This window comes from Benincasa hispida, chromosome 5 (assembly GCF_027475165.1).
Source record: "Benincasa hispida cultivar pf3 chromosome 5, pf3_genome.v1.1, whole genome shotgun sequence".
NCBI classification, from domain to species: Eukaryota; Viridiplantae; Streptophyta; class Magnoliopsida; order Cucurbitales; family Cucurbitaceae; genus Benincasa; species Benincasa hispida.
The window spans coordinates 28,308,268-28,324,605 of NC_143482.1; the positions used below are offsets into that span (position 1 = coordinate 28,308,268).

The 16,338-nt window shown below is 32.1% G+C and overlaps 2 protein-coding genes across 2 annotated transcripts; both read right to left on the reverse strand.

Annotated features, from left to right (window-relative positions):
- Window positions 1-649: 649 nt before the first annotated feature.
- Window positions 650-3,993, reverse strand: LOC150036018 (pectinesterase-like). The gene is made up of 5 exons (XM_090313545.1): window positions 3,946-3,993; window positions 3,790-3,845; window positions 1,449-1,678; window positions 1,043-1,201; window positions 650-849 (listed from the first exon to the last, which is right to left on the reverse strand). The coding sequence occupies exons 1-5, from the start codon at window positions 3,991-3,993 to the stop codon at window positions 650-652; spliced, it is 693 nt and encodes a 230-aa protein (XP_090169671.1).
- On the reverse strand, window positions 3,890-8,814 carry LOC120078578 (integrin-linked protein kinase 1-like). Its single transcript, XM_039032858.2, has 12 exons — window positions 8,055-8,814; window positions 7,888-7,962; window positions 7,683-7,787; window positions 7,078-7,163; window positions 6,437-6,557; window positions 6,197-6,276; window positions 5,757-5,819; window positions 5,523-5,641; window positions 5,264-5,349; window positions 4,970-5,094; window positions 4,384-4,515; window positions 3,890-4,182 (listed from the first exon to the last, which is right to left on the reverse strand). Exons 1-12 carry the CDS (start codon window positions 8,475-8,477, stop codon window positions 4,176-4,178), a joined length of 1,422 nt encoding a protein of 473 aa, XP_038888786.1. The 5' UTR covers window positions 8,478-8,814; the 3' UTR covers window positions 3,890-4,175.
- Between the last annotated feature and the right edge of the window lie 7,524 nt (window positions 8,815-16,338).

A 16,338-nucleotide genomic window follows, 5' to 3' on the forward strand; every position in this document is an offset into this window, starting at 1 on the left:
CAATTTTAACGAAGATTTCTCCATTTCTGGGAAATAGCTTTTAATATTTTTCGAGAAATTCAAACCCATGAAAATAAGACTCTACACCTTTCAAAGAAAAAGAAAAAAAAAAAAAAAAAAAAAAACCCCATCAATTATGGAAAGGAATCGAGTTTCAAAAATGTGTTTATTATATTGTACAGTTGCATAATGAAATTAGACATTATTTTAATTATTTTTTATTCATATTTGATATCGGGTTTTAAAATTGATCATTATTGTCAGTTTATTATAAGATAATTACTTTTTTAAGAAAATGATAGTTTAAATTGAAAATAACTTTGTTTAGTTTAAAATATTCAATATTTGGATCAATTCAAATTTTATGAGAAAGAAAATACAAAGAAAGACAAATTTGAAATATTTATATCATAATTCATAATGATATTACAGATTCACCAAAATACTTAAAAAGTTTACTAACCACATAAATATATCAAGAAATATATTCAGCACGCATTAATTTATATTTAAAACTAAAGTCCTAGTCTAGATGGTATACTGGTTTCGGGTAACCATGTGTTTCCATCAATAAAAACTCCTATGGTAAAGCTAGTGGCTTCTGTGAGATTAGTTATGATATGGAAACCGGACCATTTTACTCTTCCAGCTAAATTAGCTCCTGGACCCTGTTGTTATACTCCCCATAAAACAGTAAATCAAGAGGCCTCTCTGGTGACCATGTTGACCATCCCACTGTATTCACCACAGAATCTAGAAATGACTGCATGAAAATTACCTTTGCATAATCTCTCCATGGCCACCCAAGGTAAACTTCAAAATCACGAGGTTCCTTCGTTGGCCCAAGCTCTGGAGAAGCCATCACACTACAATTCTAAAAGCAAAACCCACTCTCTTGGTTTTGTAATTCTTTAGATTGGGCAGTAATTGTAATAGTTCTATTTGGCAATCGTGCGTATATTTGACAATCTTGAAATACCACAAGTCCGCCCCCGAATATGAAATCCACTGTCCTGTAGATTTCACAATCTTTAAAGAATACCTTGTGTTTTTCTAAGATACATTTGAAATCCCAGGAATCTTGACTTGTAATACGCGGTTTCATTTGCATTATTATAAAATGCAACTGCTTGACCATTCTCTGCTCCGGCAGAATTTTCAAAAGTAATGGATATTGCCATGAAATTATTACCATTCACAACTGAAGGAAAAAGAAAAATAGACAAATAAACCAATTCATCAACATACAATAATTAATCTTCCTCTAGAGTTTGTTACATCCAATAATAGCTTGCAATTGCTACTAAGGACAGAACCACATAAATATGTGTATCTTTGTAATTTAAAAAACTAAGTGAAATTAATCATGGAGGAGGAAACAAAAAAAAAAAATAATAAAAATAATTAGAGCTGCTTATTGAAAGTGGCTGATTTGGAAGTTCCAAAACCGCGTCTATTGCTCCTACTATCAACAATAACAGTACTCGTTGCATCATTTCCGATTAGTGTTATGAAAGTTTTGTCACTTGGAATTTCAACATGTTCGTTATATCTTCCCGGCTTTACATTGATGTAAAATCTCGAATTGCTATTACTTGGTGCCATGGCTATTGCAGTATTGATACTTCTGAAATCTCCAATACCACTCAATGACACGGTAGCATTAAACAAAATAATGCTACAAACAGGAGAATTAGAGATATTAAGAAAAACAAAACGAGAGCTAGTTGAACTAAAGACATTTTCAAAATCAAAATCATAATCATAATCATAGTGTAAATTAGGAAAAGTGGTATTTCTTAATTATGAATTGGTGGAATGAGTTAAGGAGTGTGTTGTAATTCTCAGCTTATTAGCTTTTTATATAATAATAATTATAATAGTAAATGATCATATCATTTTTCTCATTAAAAAAAAAAAAAAATAACTATCCTTTACTATAGAATTTATCCAAGAAAAAATTACTGATTTGATAATACTTTGATTATAATTAATTTTAGTGCTCATGGGATAAATCAAATATTGACTACAAATTTTTCTTTTTTAATCCATTTAGATTTAAAATTTTAATTTCATCCATTTTAAGTTTAAATATTACAATTTTAACATTGGATTCAATTTCAACTAATTCACTAATAAATTTAATAAAATAAAAAAAAATCTTCATTATCTTATTAATTTTAATAAAAATAAACATGTGCAAAAAATAAGTTTGATGGACAATTAAATTAATCATTAAATAACATTTATAAAATTAAACAATGTTGTTTTTTCTTTTTTTCTTTTTTTTTTTTTTTTAAAAAAACAATTTTATATAGAATATAGGTTCTACAATTTATAAGAGAAATTTTTTGTAATTGCAACTAGAACTTATTAGATTATTAAAATTTCAAAATTTTTTTTGAAATAAAATTTCAACATTTATTTAAGTTTATGGTTAAAATGGATGGAATTGGTCCAAACTAACACAACATAGCAAGTTTAAGGTCAATAATTTGAATTATTAGAAAGCATATAGGTCATATTACCTATGGTCATCGTGGTGAAATGTAAGTCTCTATTATGAACGACGTTATATAATGAGACTAAACATTTCGTGGTCCGGTCTTATACAAACTCCTTTGTATAGAATATTCCCGCTCGCATGTCTATACATGAATGATCAGGATCAGATCATTTGTAGCACTTTACAATAATTATAACACCTACAAAGTGGGTCATACTCGTAGTGTCATTAGGTTAAGGTACCTAGCCTTATCCATCTACTACATACCTTTTAGGTTATTACTTAAACATGATCCATTCGTATGTTTTCACACATGTTTGAGTTACAAAAATAACCTTGAAGGTTAGTTTATTGGTTTGTAGTTAATGCAACTAAAATATCATATATTTTGTACACAATGAATAAAATATCATATATTTTATTAAATACACAATGAGTTTGTTTTTACAAACTATAAGACCCTACGAGATTTAGGGCATTAGGCCAACACTTACTATGAACAACTTCCCCTATTCACCTACTAATGTCTTACAAGAAGGCAATGGAGGATGTTGACAAGATGAGTGGATCAAAGCTATGGATCTCGAAATGGAGTCTATGTAATTCAATTCAGTTTGGGATCTGAAGTATCAAGTAGATCCATATATATATATTTACTAAAAAAAATAAATTATGAAAACAAAATATATCTTCAATGTGTTTGTCCTAGTTGATTTAGAAATTAACGTATTACTTTGTGTCTTTTTCTGCATCGATGCTTCTTAATGCTTGTTTGGAAGTGAATTTTAAGTTGTTAAAATCACTTAATAAGATTGAAAATCACTCCAAAACACGTCTTTAATCACTCAAAATTAATTTAATATTTTATTAACACTTTTAAATGCAATTTGTGTATTATCAGAATTGGTATTGAATGATTAAAAATATGTTTTGAAGTGATTTTGAAAATGATAAAAGCGATTTAATCATTTCAAAATCACTAAAACATACCTTTAATCATCCTCATCTCAATATAAGTGGGCCAATGCCATTGTTGGTGTCTCCAAACCAATGATCAAAATATCAATATCGATACCAAAATCAAGATGTCAATTTTTTTAATATGTCGATAAAATATTGATAACGAATATTTATGTTAGTCACAAAATTTATAAAATTTATTTCGATTAATAATTAAGTTGTTTTTATTTCAAAACTAAGTTATAGATAGACATTTTTGTAATGTTTTACGAGTATTTATAAAAGATGTTGGAGATATCCATAGATATTTGAAATCGACATACCCACGAATATTTTCATCCTTTTCATCCTTGCTCCAAACCATATTGAACTGGTTGAACTGCATGAAAATGTTCTCTCACTAACAGTAGAATGCAAAACTAATTCGGAACAAATGGAATTTTCCTTTCATATCGGAAGAGAGAAAAAAGAAAAAGAACACGATACTGCTTTTCCACACATTTTACACAGGAAGCCCTCCAGTCCATTGAGACAATACAATTTGAAAATGAATGAGAGACATAATTTTAGGAAAAACAAAGGCTTTGAATATCATTAATGGTGTTCTCAAACTCAACAATGAAGCTCATTAATGGTGTTCTGAGAAGTGTCCTTCATCCATAATCACTTTGCCTCCTCCTGAAGACAGTGGGTTGAGTTCCCTAACTTCTTATTTCCTGCACATAATCCAAATCGTTTTATAATCTAGTTTTTAGAAAAACATGTATATTCTCATTTGTAAGAAATGCTTTCAGAATTGTACACTTCAGAAGCAATAAAAAATAATTGGCAACAACATTTTTTTCCTTGAGAAACAAAAATAGAAAACATAGGAAACATGATCAAGACAGACCCATTTTATAGTGAAAAGAACATACCAGGGAAGTTTAAATGTGTCTTTCCACCACCCTTGTTTTGAGCAGTTGGCAACTATTTTATCCAACCTTACAATGATTTCAGAGAAAGTAGGCCTCACAACAGGTTCTGGATCCCAGCATTCCTCAATCAATCTGCATTTTATGGCAGTTTATAAATGAGCATAACGCAGAAACCACATCAAACATCTTATTCTCTATTCAAGCATATAATTGATATAGAATTGTGTTTACGGTGCTTTTAAAGATTGCTGATCGACTTGAAGTTAATATGTAATGCCAGCAATTACCATTCGAGAGCCAAATTCTCCGCAGTGTCTTTCAAAAAGTAAAGAAAAGAAGAAAACCTTTCTCTTGCTTCTCTCTCTAATGATGCATTGTTTGAAATAAAAACCAAAGCACACTTGACTGTTTACATGCATCTTATTCTCTGTTTTTTCGTTTCGTCTTGAAGCGGCTTTTTATTGGGGATTTTAATTATCAAGATGCTTAAATAATGTTTTGTGTCACAATACACTTGCATAAGATCATTAAACATTTATACTATAAGCTACTCAGTAATAGTAAAACATTTGATAATGACACTTACTCTTTTAGATCAGGTGGATAACTTTTCGATTTGATCTTAAATGGAGGTCTCTTTCCTTCTGCACAAATAGCTTTGGAAACCTCTTCTGGAGGCTTGGGATGGAATGGCTGAAGACCCTCAACCATCTGGCCATGAAAACCAAATACAAATGCAGAAAAAAAAAAACAAAAAATGTCATTAAGTGATAAAAAATTTGCTTCCAAATGCAAATCCAAAGCTGCCATGAATTTCTTTTCAACTCTTAGTGATATAAAAAGATTAATAAAATGTGAAAAACAATTGAACTGTAGATACCTCGTATAAAATGAGACCGAATGAAAATGCATCGACGCTCCTGTCAAATATTTCATCGTTGTAAATCTCGGGTGCTAAGTATGAGTCTACAAGGAGGCACAATATGAACACATAAATAGTCGAGATTGCAAAAGAAATGCCATTTTCACATATAAAGTACAAATCACTTCTGAAATATGTTGTGAACTTCAAAATGCTGGATAATAAAATCCAATAAGAGCCAAGAGGTAGTTTATCCAATCATTGAATATGGACTTACTCGAATAGTCAATAACCACTGGATGAGCTAGTTTTGCTTTGTCAGGTGACATTTTTGACAATCTAATCAAGCCAAACCCAGCAACTTTAAGTTGTCCTCCATTATCCAGCAAAATATTTCTGGCACCTTACAAAAACTTCCAATATTAAAAAAGAATACGTCTATGGTGCAAACTAAATCTCAAATTAAAGCAACTATCATCCCGAGACTGACTTTTGAATATGGTTGCCTTACTTTGGCTTTAAATCACAGTGGATAATCGGATCCGGTTTGCATTCGTGAAGATAGTTCATTCCCCTGATAATAAAAAGATTTACATAATTTTACAATATAGAAGATTAAGTCTCCAGCTAGGAGACAGAATATTGCTAGAAGGTTCAAACGTAGAAAGGAAATGTATTATAAATTACAAACGTATAGAATATCAAAATGCTTGTTGATAAGAAAGCCATTTGAGGCTCAAATAAAATGCAGCAAAAGTTGAAAGATTACAGGAAAAGTAATAACAGTAGTTTGCTATAAAGACTCAGCTGACAGCTCAATATGAGATGTGATAAAAGAAATAACAGTAGCTTGCTACAAAGATTCGGCTCACTATGAGATGTGATAAAATAAAGTAGTACTAGCGTACAATTTAAATGCTAAAAATGCAATATGAGAAAAACAGAACTTGCCTAGCTATATCGAGGGCGAATCTTAAGGCTTTGGATGGAGATAAACGACCTTTCTTTTGAAGATAGCAACCTAAATCACCCTGGAAGATGAAATGTAAATGTAAGAGAGAATTAGTTGATATAAAAGCTCATCTTCATTCTTCATATATGAACGAAATATGAAACGAAATGCTAGCTATGGAACATGATGAAATAATTGTTCACAGGAATAAAATAAAGCGCAAGAAAATTTATCCATACCTTTGGATGATATTCGGAAACAATCATCATTGGCAAATTCTGGGTGACGGCACCAACAAACTGAACTACATTGGGATGTCGCACCTTTTCCAATAATGTCAACTCATGTTTGAATGCATTTCTGTGAGAAATTCAATAAAATAAGAAAACTCACAATATATATGAGATATACGAAATTTAAACTATTAAAACAGCAGTAAATAGTTTCAAACATGAAGGTGAAAGAGATTTATTTGGTTCCAACTATCTAGCCACCGAAAAGCAGGCTACTCCTCCGGAAAAGAGTAGAATGTTCCACAGCTCAACGGTTAACGCATTACTTCGTTTCAAGGTTGGAGGCTCAAATTCCCACCCACACATTTGTTAAACCCAAAAAAGAAAAGAAAAAAAGAAGAGTATTGTTGCAATAATAATAATAATAAATAAGCAAGTAAATAAACAAACAAATGAATGAAATTAATACATTGGTTGACAGTAGGTGGGAAGGGGAGAGCAAAAAGCAGGGGATTAATTATATAAATTAGGTGCAAAATTAGTAGGCTTTCTAAATTTTGGTGCTAGAAGTAGAATTATTACACAGAAATACATAATTGCATCATTCAAATTGAATCAAACATAATAGGATTCAAGTGAATACATACATAGAATCTGGGTTACAATAACAATCTTTATCAAGAATTTTCACTGCGACTTTTGTACCATTCCATTTGGCAACTTGATATGCCCCCTGCAAAGAAACACAAGTAAAAACTTGTGAGAAAAGTTATTCCTGAATTGTAGATGTAGATTGAACACATGAAGAACATGAAATGTAACCAACAAACAAATAGATCGACTCGGTAATATTTGATACTTAAAGATATTAGTGATTGAATAAACAGTATAATACCCAGTTTTAGCTTTTTTTTTTTTTTTTTTTTTTTAAGCGAAGGAACAGAAACCATACCAGTTTTGTGGTAAAAATCACTTTATATGTATTCCAGTCAATCACTTAGAAAAATAACCATTATATGGAAAGAAAATTTTAGTAATCTGATGAATCTTAAAATCACTTTTTAAAACTGTGGAATAAACACTTGTTTCTTATTTCCACAAGGGTACAAATTTGGAAATACAGTGCCTCAAACAAGTAGGGTAGAACAAAAGCACTTTCTACAACATGTTCTAAGAGGTAGGCAGAAACAATCTACATAATTTATGACTGAAAGAAAATGATAAAAGAAAAGAAATGGTGAAGGGGACATGCCTTTGATATACCATCACTCCTTCGAATCTGAAGCTCCAATGGATTAAGCTCATACTCAGGAACTTCCCTAGGATTTGCAACAGTCATTGGTGTCTTCCTAAATTTCTAAAACAGAGAAGATGAAATAAAAAAGGGGTTGGTTGTAACGTTGTATTAATCCATAAATTCTCAGTTGCATATAAGGATAGAGAATGGAATATTATACCGGAACTTTCGCTCCACGCGCTTTGAGAATATTGTAAATCTCTGTATTTCCATAATATTTAGCATCTGCAGCTGCCTGAAGAGAAGGACCCAATTAAACAGGAGTTTAATAAAAGCAAAAAGGAAAAAAAAAAAGGTAATAAAAGAAAGGGAAAACGGAGAAAATACCGTACTCCCCCAACGATCACGAGCATCAATATTGGCCTTACGACTAAGCAAAAGCTTAACGACTTCAGTATGACCTTCACAGGCAGCAATATGCAAAGCAGTACGGCCATCCAAATCAATACTATTAACATCAGTACCATCATTAAGCAAATCCTCGACGGCTCTAACATCGCCACGGCAAGCCATAAACAAAAGGTGCATGGTGGAATCCAAATTGTCAGGAACAGAAAGTTCATTATCATCATCAGGGCAACGACGAATAGGGTCCAAAGAAGATTGTCTGCCAAAGCTAAACCTCAAATTGTTCCGCCTGGGATCAAGAGAGGATTGGCGGGTGAATTGGCGACTGAGGGTTCGGCGTAAGGAGCCGGTGGAGAATTGGCGGGAGATTCCCCTCTTTAATTGGGCAGTGATATTATCCATAGGAAAGGGGGAATGGGGATTGGGGGACGGATCGAGAGCTTGAAGGAAGAGGGAAATGGAGGAAAGCTCTCGATGCCGAGAAGGAAGATGGAGGGAAAGGGTATCATGAAAGGAAAAGGAAGAAGAAGGGGTGGGGGAAGAAAAGGGAGATCCGGAGGAAGCGTAGAGAAGGGAAGAGAAAAAAAGGGTATGGAATGGCTGTTGTTTGAAGGACGATGTTGGGAGTTGAACAAGTTGTTAAAATATAAAAAAATATAATTACAGACCAGAATGAGTTATGGGACACGATTTTCTTTTTTTCTTTTTTTCTTTTTTCTTTTTTCTTTTTTCTTTTTTCCCCTTTTAGCCTTTCTTTAACACTTTCCTCAACAGCTTTTCTGTGGACCCCAACCTCTATTTGTTTGTTGGTTTGTGTGTGTGGAAAAATATATTTATTATTTCTTTTTTTATCATTTTGCATGGATTGTTTTGGGTGGCGTGGGACCTACTATCAACTTCGAGGGTTGTTAAGTAGGGAAGAAAAAAAACCTTTTTCTTTTGTTTCTCTCTTCATTCGCTCTATTTTTTTGCTCATATCATGGAGAAAAGAGTTTATTGATTTTCTTTTCCAAAGAAAATTACCATTATCGCTATAATTCTACTTTGTTTACTGTGAACAGGTCATCCATTTCATTGTTGATATCAAAATTTGAATAAAGAAAAACGTATCCGATCTTCTTGTGATAACAACGATAAATTTGTAATTTGAGAAGAACATAACTTGCAAGGTAGAAGAATCTGTACACTTGTGTGATTTGCTACACAGACTCCAATGATTAAATCATGGGATGTATAACCATGTAGCATGTAGAAAGTTTGAATATTAGAATGGACTTACTTCTATCTTGATGTATTTATAAGTGTAGTTGACCTAGCAATCCTTCCATTAGGGTTCTCAAGTTGTTTTAAGTTTATCCTTTGACTTATTAGGCTAAGGTGCATCGTGTTTAAAATTTTCCTAGGATCGACCAAAGTTGAGGTTAAACACCTCATTTTAGTTATATTTTAGGCCGACAATGGTCTTTTGGGTTGAGCCATGCCAAGCATGCCTCATTAAGTATTTGGTGAGGCTCAACAGCGGTCTGAGCATACTGACTTTAGCCAAGGTCGAAGTTAGCCTCTTCTCCCAAGCCCATTTTGATTCTAAGTTGTTACCCTCGACCCAAATCATGTTATCTTCTCGACTTTGTTGCTCATATTCTCACCAAATGTTGTCTGCCCTTTAGTCCAAAATCACCAATAACACACACCATCTTTTCTCCTAGCTTTCTATCATTTACTCGTTTTTCATATCCATATATATAACATTATCATTAGTATCGATAATCTGTAACAATATTAGTATCAACATTGGTAACGAATAATCAGAGCCACTTGGGTAAGAACTTGTGGTCTTCCTTTCTCTCTAGAATCTTGGAAGTAAATGTGAACGTTGCGTGTTTCAAACATTATAACAATAGTAACGGTATTTGTCGGGTGGTCCATGACTCAAATGGATGTCATATCTATGTTGTGTGTTCAAAAGAACATATTAACAAAAATCAATCAAATACCTAGAAGCATTGGTTGTGAAGGTGGGCTTGCATAATGTGGTTTCTCTATTATGCTACTCGCCCTTACTCTTTTTGTTGTTGGGTCGGATGCATATGATGTGAGCCAACATACTTAACAATGTCTCTTCGATCTTATTAAGGTTAGTATTGTTGTTGATAAACATAGATATGTGTCGATTACCTTTCCTTTTGTACCATTCATGCAACGAGGTTTCTCATGGTATCACGAGAGAGGCTTTGGCTTACTTCGCTTTTTGGTGTGCATACCTCATTTTCTTCTGTGGAAGATGATGAAGGCTCCTCTTTCTTGCAGCCTGTTTTCCCCAATTGGGTTGCTTCTCCATGTAATCACAAAGATATTATGTTGGTTTAATGATATATCTTTAAATTCATGCAAGAAAATGCATTATGTATTTATATTCTTATAATTTATAAAATGGGGAGCCATGTAGATAATTTTTACTTGACAGAAATAAACAAGAAACTAAACACTAGGATTAAGTTTAACATCTATTGAATTAGAGACCAAAATAGAAGAAATTTTTACGTATTTGATTAAAATAATATTTTCACTTTTTTCTTAATGGTCGTTTTAATTTAATATTTTGACTTTTCAAAAAATGTTTAATATATAAGATAGAGGCCCTCATGAGATTCTAAATTAAAGTTGAAGTTACTTAAGTATGATATTAAATCACTTTTTAGAAAATAAGTAATATTTATAGATTAAATAATAAATTTGGTGTCAAATCGAGTATAGTTTGATTTTCATATGGGTATGCTAGAAACTATAAGATCTTTGGTTCGAATCCCCTATGTCAATTGTACTACTACTAATAATAATAATAAATTTGGTAATTAGTTAAGAGAAATTTAGAATCTAGTTCTTACCATTTGAAAAAAAAAAAATCTCATAAATAGTCTTTATGATTAAAAAAACCTTCGAAAATATGAACTCTCAATTACAATATTTTCCATTTGGACAAGCACCATATAAGACTTTTATCATTTAAACTTCTTAAGTGAATGAATTTAAACCTTTTTAATAAGATTATGTTTGAAAACTGTTCGCGTATTAGTTCTTACATATATGTAGACTTCCTCAAATATCATATTAACAAAATGGACAATTAAAATTGATACATGGATGATTAAAAAAAATTGGTCAAGATTGTGATTTGTTTATGACAATCCAGGAGTTTAATTAATAAAACTATGGGACTCACATTGTGTTTATTAAAAAAATGTAATGAAGAGAATAATTAAATCATTACACCACAAAGGTTGATTATTTAAATTGATAAAATTATTAGTTTAGAATTTTAATGGATACAACATAAAAAATTATAGGGCTATAAATTTGATATTTTTTTCTAACATTGTAGCTTGATCGATAATTAGATTAAATTATACAAAATATCCCTAAACTTTAATTTAGAGCTAGAGTTGGCTGGCAGCATCGATGGCCAGAGGTGGCCAACAGTCATGGTTGGAGGTGGTAGCCAGAGTTGTTCGACAGCAATTGTGGTCAATGGCCAAGACAACATAGTGGATGTGAGGTAGATAGCTTTGAGAATATTTTGGTAATTTTAAGAATTATATAAATTAGGAAGAGACTAATCATTAGACACACTAAAAATTATTTTTCTAAAAGTTGATTTTCAAATTTTTATATTAAACAAACTAATTTCATAAACTCATTTTTTAAAGCTATTTTGAAGTATTATCAAACACTCCAATTTTCTCCAAAATGACTTTTATTGTTCAAAATTAAACCAAACACATCCTATCTTTCTAACTAGTTGATTTTCACATTAAATTTTCAAATTTCCTTAAATGCATTTAATTTTCTTGGCATTTTAAAGAAATTAGACAACCATATTTATTAGTAACAAACTTGAAAGATGGGAAGAAAAGCCAAATGAACCTTACTATATAGTATTTATATTATCAACGACGAAGTCGGAGATTCAATTCTCTATCCCACGTATTGTAAGAAAAAAGGATTAACGACCTTCATCGATTAAAAGATGCGTACGAAGGGATTAATTTAGAGGTATCATTAATACAATCGTTCAATCAAATAGATAAATCAAAGAATAATGATATAGTTTAGAGATATCATTATTTAGAAGTGTAATCACACCCTTCCATAGTGGGAAAATTTCTGTATCCTCTATTCGCATATCTATTATCTACCCACTCAAAACGGCACATAATCATCACCTATATAAATTGGTGAAACATTAATTTTTATTTCAAATAAGGTGTTACTTGTAATCCTTTCGTTAGAAACTATATAAAAGTTTCAGCATATATAATTTACATTTTTAAAGTTTAATGATAGAATATAGCGAGAAAAAAAAACCACTTATGCTTGGGTTTAGAAAGAAAAAACAACAAAAGAAAACAAACAAAATTGAAAAGCAAGTCGACCGATAACAAATAATAAACGTCGAATCTAACTTAAAGGGGTGTGTTGGTCAAGTTGGTGAGAAAGTACCCAGATAACCTTCGAGCGTTGTGAATTCCCTTATGGGAGAATGCTACATTTTAGTTTTACTTGAGGAAATAGAGATAACATGTGAAACTGTTCCCACCTTCCCAATTGACCCATATCTGCGCACATGTAATTAGCGAGTTGAGAACCTAATCGATAAACCATCCGTCTAAATAGTTCAATCGGCTTGATTTCTTATTTAGCACGGTTCGGTTTAGGTTTCTAGATTTTCTTCACTGGTTAATCAGTTTGGCCTAGTTCACAAAGTATGAGAATTTTTGGCAAGAAAATAAACAAATCCTCAAGAACCTGTTAAAGTCAAGAAATCTCAGCAACAAGCGCCCTATATACTCAGCTTCAGTGGGGATTTGAGACACCGTGGCCTGCTTTTTTAACACCCATGGTATCAGAATAAAAACAAGATAAACAAAAATCAATTCGACGTGAACCACTTACTCCCCTAGTGGAGTGAGCTAAAGTAGACATAATTTGATGATAGCTGATACATGTACCCGACCGTTTCTTTCAAATCAGAGAGTTCAAATTTTCATATCTTATTCTACCTAATCACGTAAAAAAAAGTGTCAATTAACAAAATGATTATGTAACTTATAGAAAACATATATTTTTCCTATGGGACAGATTGACTATTTATAATGTGAAATATTCAAAACACCCAATAAAGTATTTGTGAAAGCAACAATTCAAAGAAACCAACCTGTTGTTTGAAATTTTGGACAACCTCGTCTCACGAGTGAACCTTTTTTTTCCTCGTGTAATCTTTTTCTTTTTGTCAATTCTTGCAACACTCTTACCTCCATTCATGCATCAAATCCTTTTTTAAGCTATCGCAATTTCCTTCTTTATTATTATTTTAAAAAAAAAGAAAATTAATGCCTTGAAAAGTAGCCATAGGTAAGTGCAGCACATATTGTGTTTAATAATAAAGTTTGGGAATAATTTATCCCTTAAATTTTAGAAGTGTATCAATTAAAACACGACCAAAATAATAGTTAAATCAATTTAAATCCCAATACTAATTTGGTTATATATAAATAGAGTTTAATTCAATGATAATTGACATGGTCTTTCTCCTTAGAAGTTGAAGTTTCGATCTTTTATCCTCATAGTTATTTATTGTATAATATATATATAAGCATCGAAATTCCCTACATATTATATACAACTAAAAAAGTATACAATAGATTTTGACAGTCAAATTCAAGGGCCTCCAACATAAAACCAAGAAAAAGAAACTCGCTTGTATGCGATTACAAAATTGTATATAGTATGTACAACTTTGGAGAGTAGGGCATGAATGGATCAAAGTTTTTAGCAACCTTGGAGTATCGGGTCAAAATGGTGCTTGTATATATAAATTTTCTAATGAAAAGAGAAAATGAGAAATGAACACATAGTTTACGTGGAAAATCCTAGAATAGGGAGAAAAAACCACGATTGAGACTTATTTTTTATTATTGATTTGATACACAAAGTACAAGGGAACAGACCAAATAAATAGACAATGGAAAGTCCTATGTGTACAAGAAATTACAAAAATGCCCCTAGGTTAATAGGCTATTTTCGACATTTTCCTTTTTAGTTCTTTCCATCCTTCCTATTATTTTCCTCTTGTTTGTCTTCTGCTTCCAGACTCTATTCTTTCCAAGTCTTCTTCTTGCATAGAAGAATGCAACTATCGTTCCTTCCTCGTTTTGAGTAGGTAGAATCATTCTATTTCAATTCTTCTCCACATTCTTACCAGGTGATCCAGGAATTTTCCTATGATTTTTGAACTGATATTTTGATATATACAAATATCTCTTTATTTATTGAAAGATATTATATCATCGTGAGAAAATTTTAAAATGAGAGCCAAAATTAAAGGTGAATATAGAAAATAACAAGCAATATTAAGTGGGCTTTTATTAGAAATGGGTGGAATCAAAGGCCTAATGGCAGTCATGTAAATATGGGTTGATGGCATTTTTGTAATTAATCGCATCTTCTTCTTATTAGGACTCCATCATGTAAGCCATAGAGAGGGAAGAAATTGAGCAGTCGCATATGAGAACACCATTTGAGAGAAAAAAAAAACTTACTGTTGCAGCCGTGAGAGAGAGAGATTGACGTCAATGGTCTTGCTCGTAGATCAAAAGCCGTCGACGCCGGAGTTCAAAGCCATGGAGGTACTATCCGGTCCGGTTTAGTGCATGCGTGTGGGTTTCGGTTCGTGTTCGACGAGTGGGTTCTAGTGTGGTTAATTTCGAGCAGATTAATTCTGGTTTCAGGGGCTGTTTTCCATGGGTGGGTCTCGGTTTCAGAGACGATATTGTCCGCGGATCTCTCGGTATCAGTAGGTGTTTTTAGCCAGCAATATAGTCGGGTTTGGTGGTTTTTTGCTTGGCATTAGTCTCGGTAAAGAGGCGGATTAATTGTGTTTTCATTCTGAAATTACATATTATTGATTTTTTATTTTCTTTAATTTGCAATCTCCATTGTTCTTAATAAAATTACTCTAAGTTGGTTCTTAAAGTGGATGTAGACCAAATTGGTCGAATCACTATATATCCTTGTGTTCGTTATGTTTTTGTCGCTTTTGATTTATTCTGCTGGTTATGTTGTGTTTTGTTTTGGCATTATTAGTTCAGAATTAATTTTATAAGTGGTATCAAAGCTTCATTCGATCCAAATGAGGGTGTGTGTGGTAGTGTGTTGTTATTAGAGTTAGCATGCAATTAGTGGAAGCAAACAGAATCGTTAAGCACTCTAATTCAATCAATTTTAGTAATTAAGTAAGCATGTTCATGAACTGAAAATAGGGTTTTGAAGATTTACCTTTGAAGAACTCTTCAATCTTCAAATCCAACTTGAATCTTCACTCCAAATGCTTGTAGACCACCACTTGATCTTCCCTACTATTCTCTTGGACCTTAGATTGGGTGGTGGAACCCGAAATGAAGTTGAATTAAGGAAGATAGGAGAGGATTTCTGGTGTTAGGAGAAGAACATGAGAATAACCTTTGTTTTCTACTCAAAACCAAATTGTATGTCCCCAAAACTTAGTCAACTCTCTTGGTTTTTGTCAAAATTATCATGCAACTCAGATTGCATCAATGAATGACACCAAGTATGTGAGTTTTGAGTGGAATTGTTGGATTAAGTGGAAAAATCTCACTTAATCAAAAGAAATTATTGAAGGATCCGTTTGAAGGGTCCTAAGTAGAAGCGGATCTTCTCAAATCCCCAATTCTGTGGAATTCATAATTTTACAAAAGAAGAAAACTATTATGCATTTACTCCATAATATTCAGCATGCTTAAATGAAATAAAAGAAAAGAGAATTTGGGTTATTGGAACTCTTACCTTTGAAGAATTCAATCTTCACGTAAAATCCTCTTCTCTGTGAAAAACATGAACAGAGTCGAAAGGCCAAATGGTCACTACCACTAGAAAACCTCGATATTCTCAGGTGAGAACCCATGAGGAGTGGGCTCTAACTATTTTGGATTGAGAGGGAGAATAGTAATTGAAAGAAGAGATGATGGAATTTCTCAGAGAGACACACAGAACTTTGCAATGTCTTTTTCAGAAAGAAGAAGACCAAAGCAACGTCCCCGCTCCTGCACATTATGGAGAGAAAAAAAGGGAGGGAGTTGTAACTCTCTTCCCATAAATTAATTCAAAAATTAATTAAATAAATTAAATATAATTAATTAATCAATTCAATAAATAATTTAATATATATTAATATGATAACTATTTTATC

Coding starts and splice junctions, on each gene's coding strand:
- LOC120078578 (XM_039032858.2), bottom strand. CDS start 8,477: ATGGATAATATCACTGCCCAATTAAAGAGGGGAATCTCCCGCCAATTC. Junction 5,642..5,756: donor CACTGTGATTTAAAGCCAAA/GTAAGGCAACCA, acceptor GTAAGGTGCCAG/AAATATTTTGCTGGATAATG. Junction 5,350..5,522: donor AGTGGTTATTGACTATTCGA/GTAAGTCCATAT, acceptor GCCTCCTTGTAG/ACTCATACTTAGCACCCGAG.
- LOC150036018 (XM_090313545.1), bottom strand. CDS start 3,993: ATGGACTGGAGGGCTTCCTGTGTAAAATGTGTGGAAAAGCAGTATCGT. Junction 1,679..3,789: donor AAGGATGAAAATATTCGTGG/GTATGTCGATTT, acceptor TCCTGTTTGTAG/CATTATTTTGTTTAATGCTA. Junction 1,202..1,448: donor TAGTAGGAGCAATAGACGCG/GTTTTGGAACTT, acceptor TTTTTCCTTCAG/TTGTGAATGGTAATAATTTC.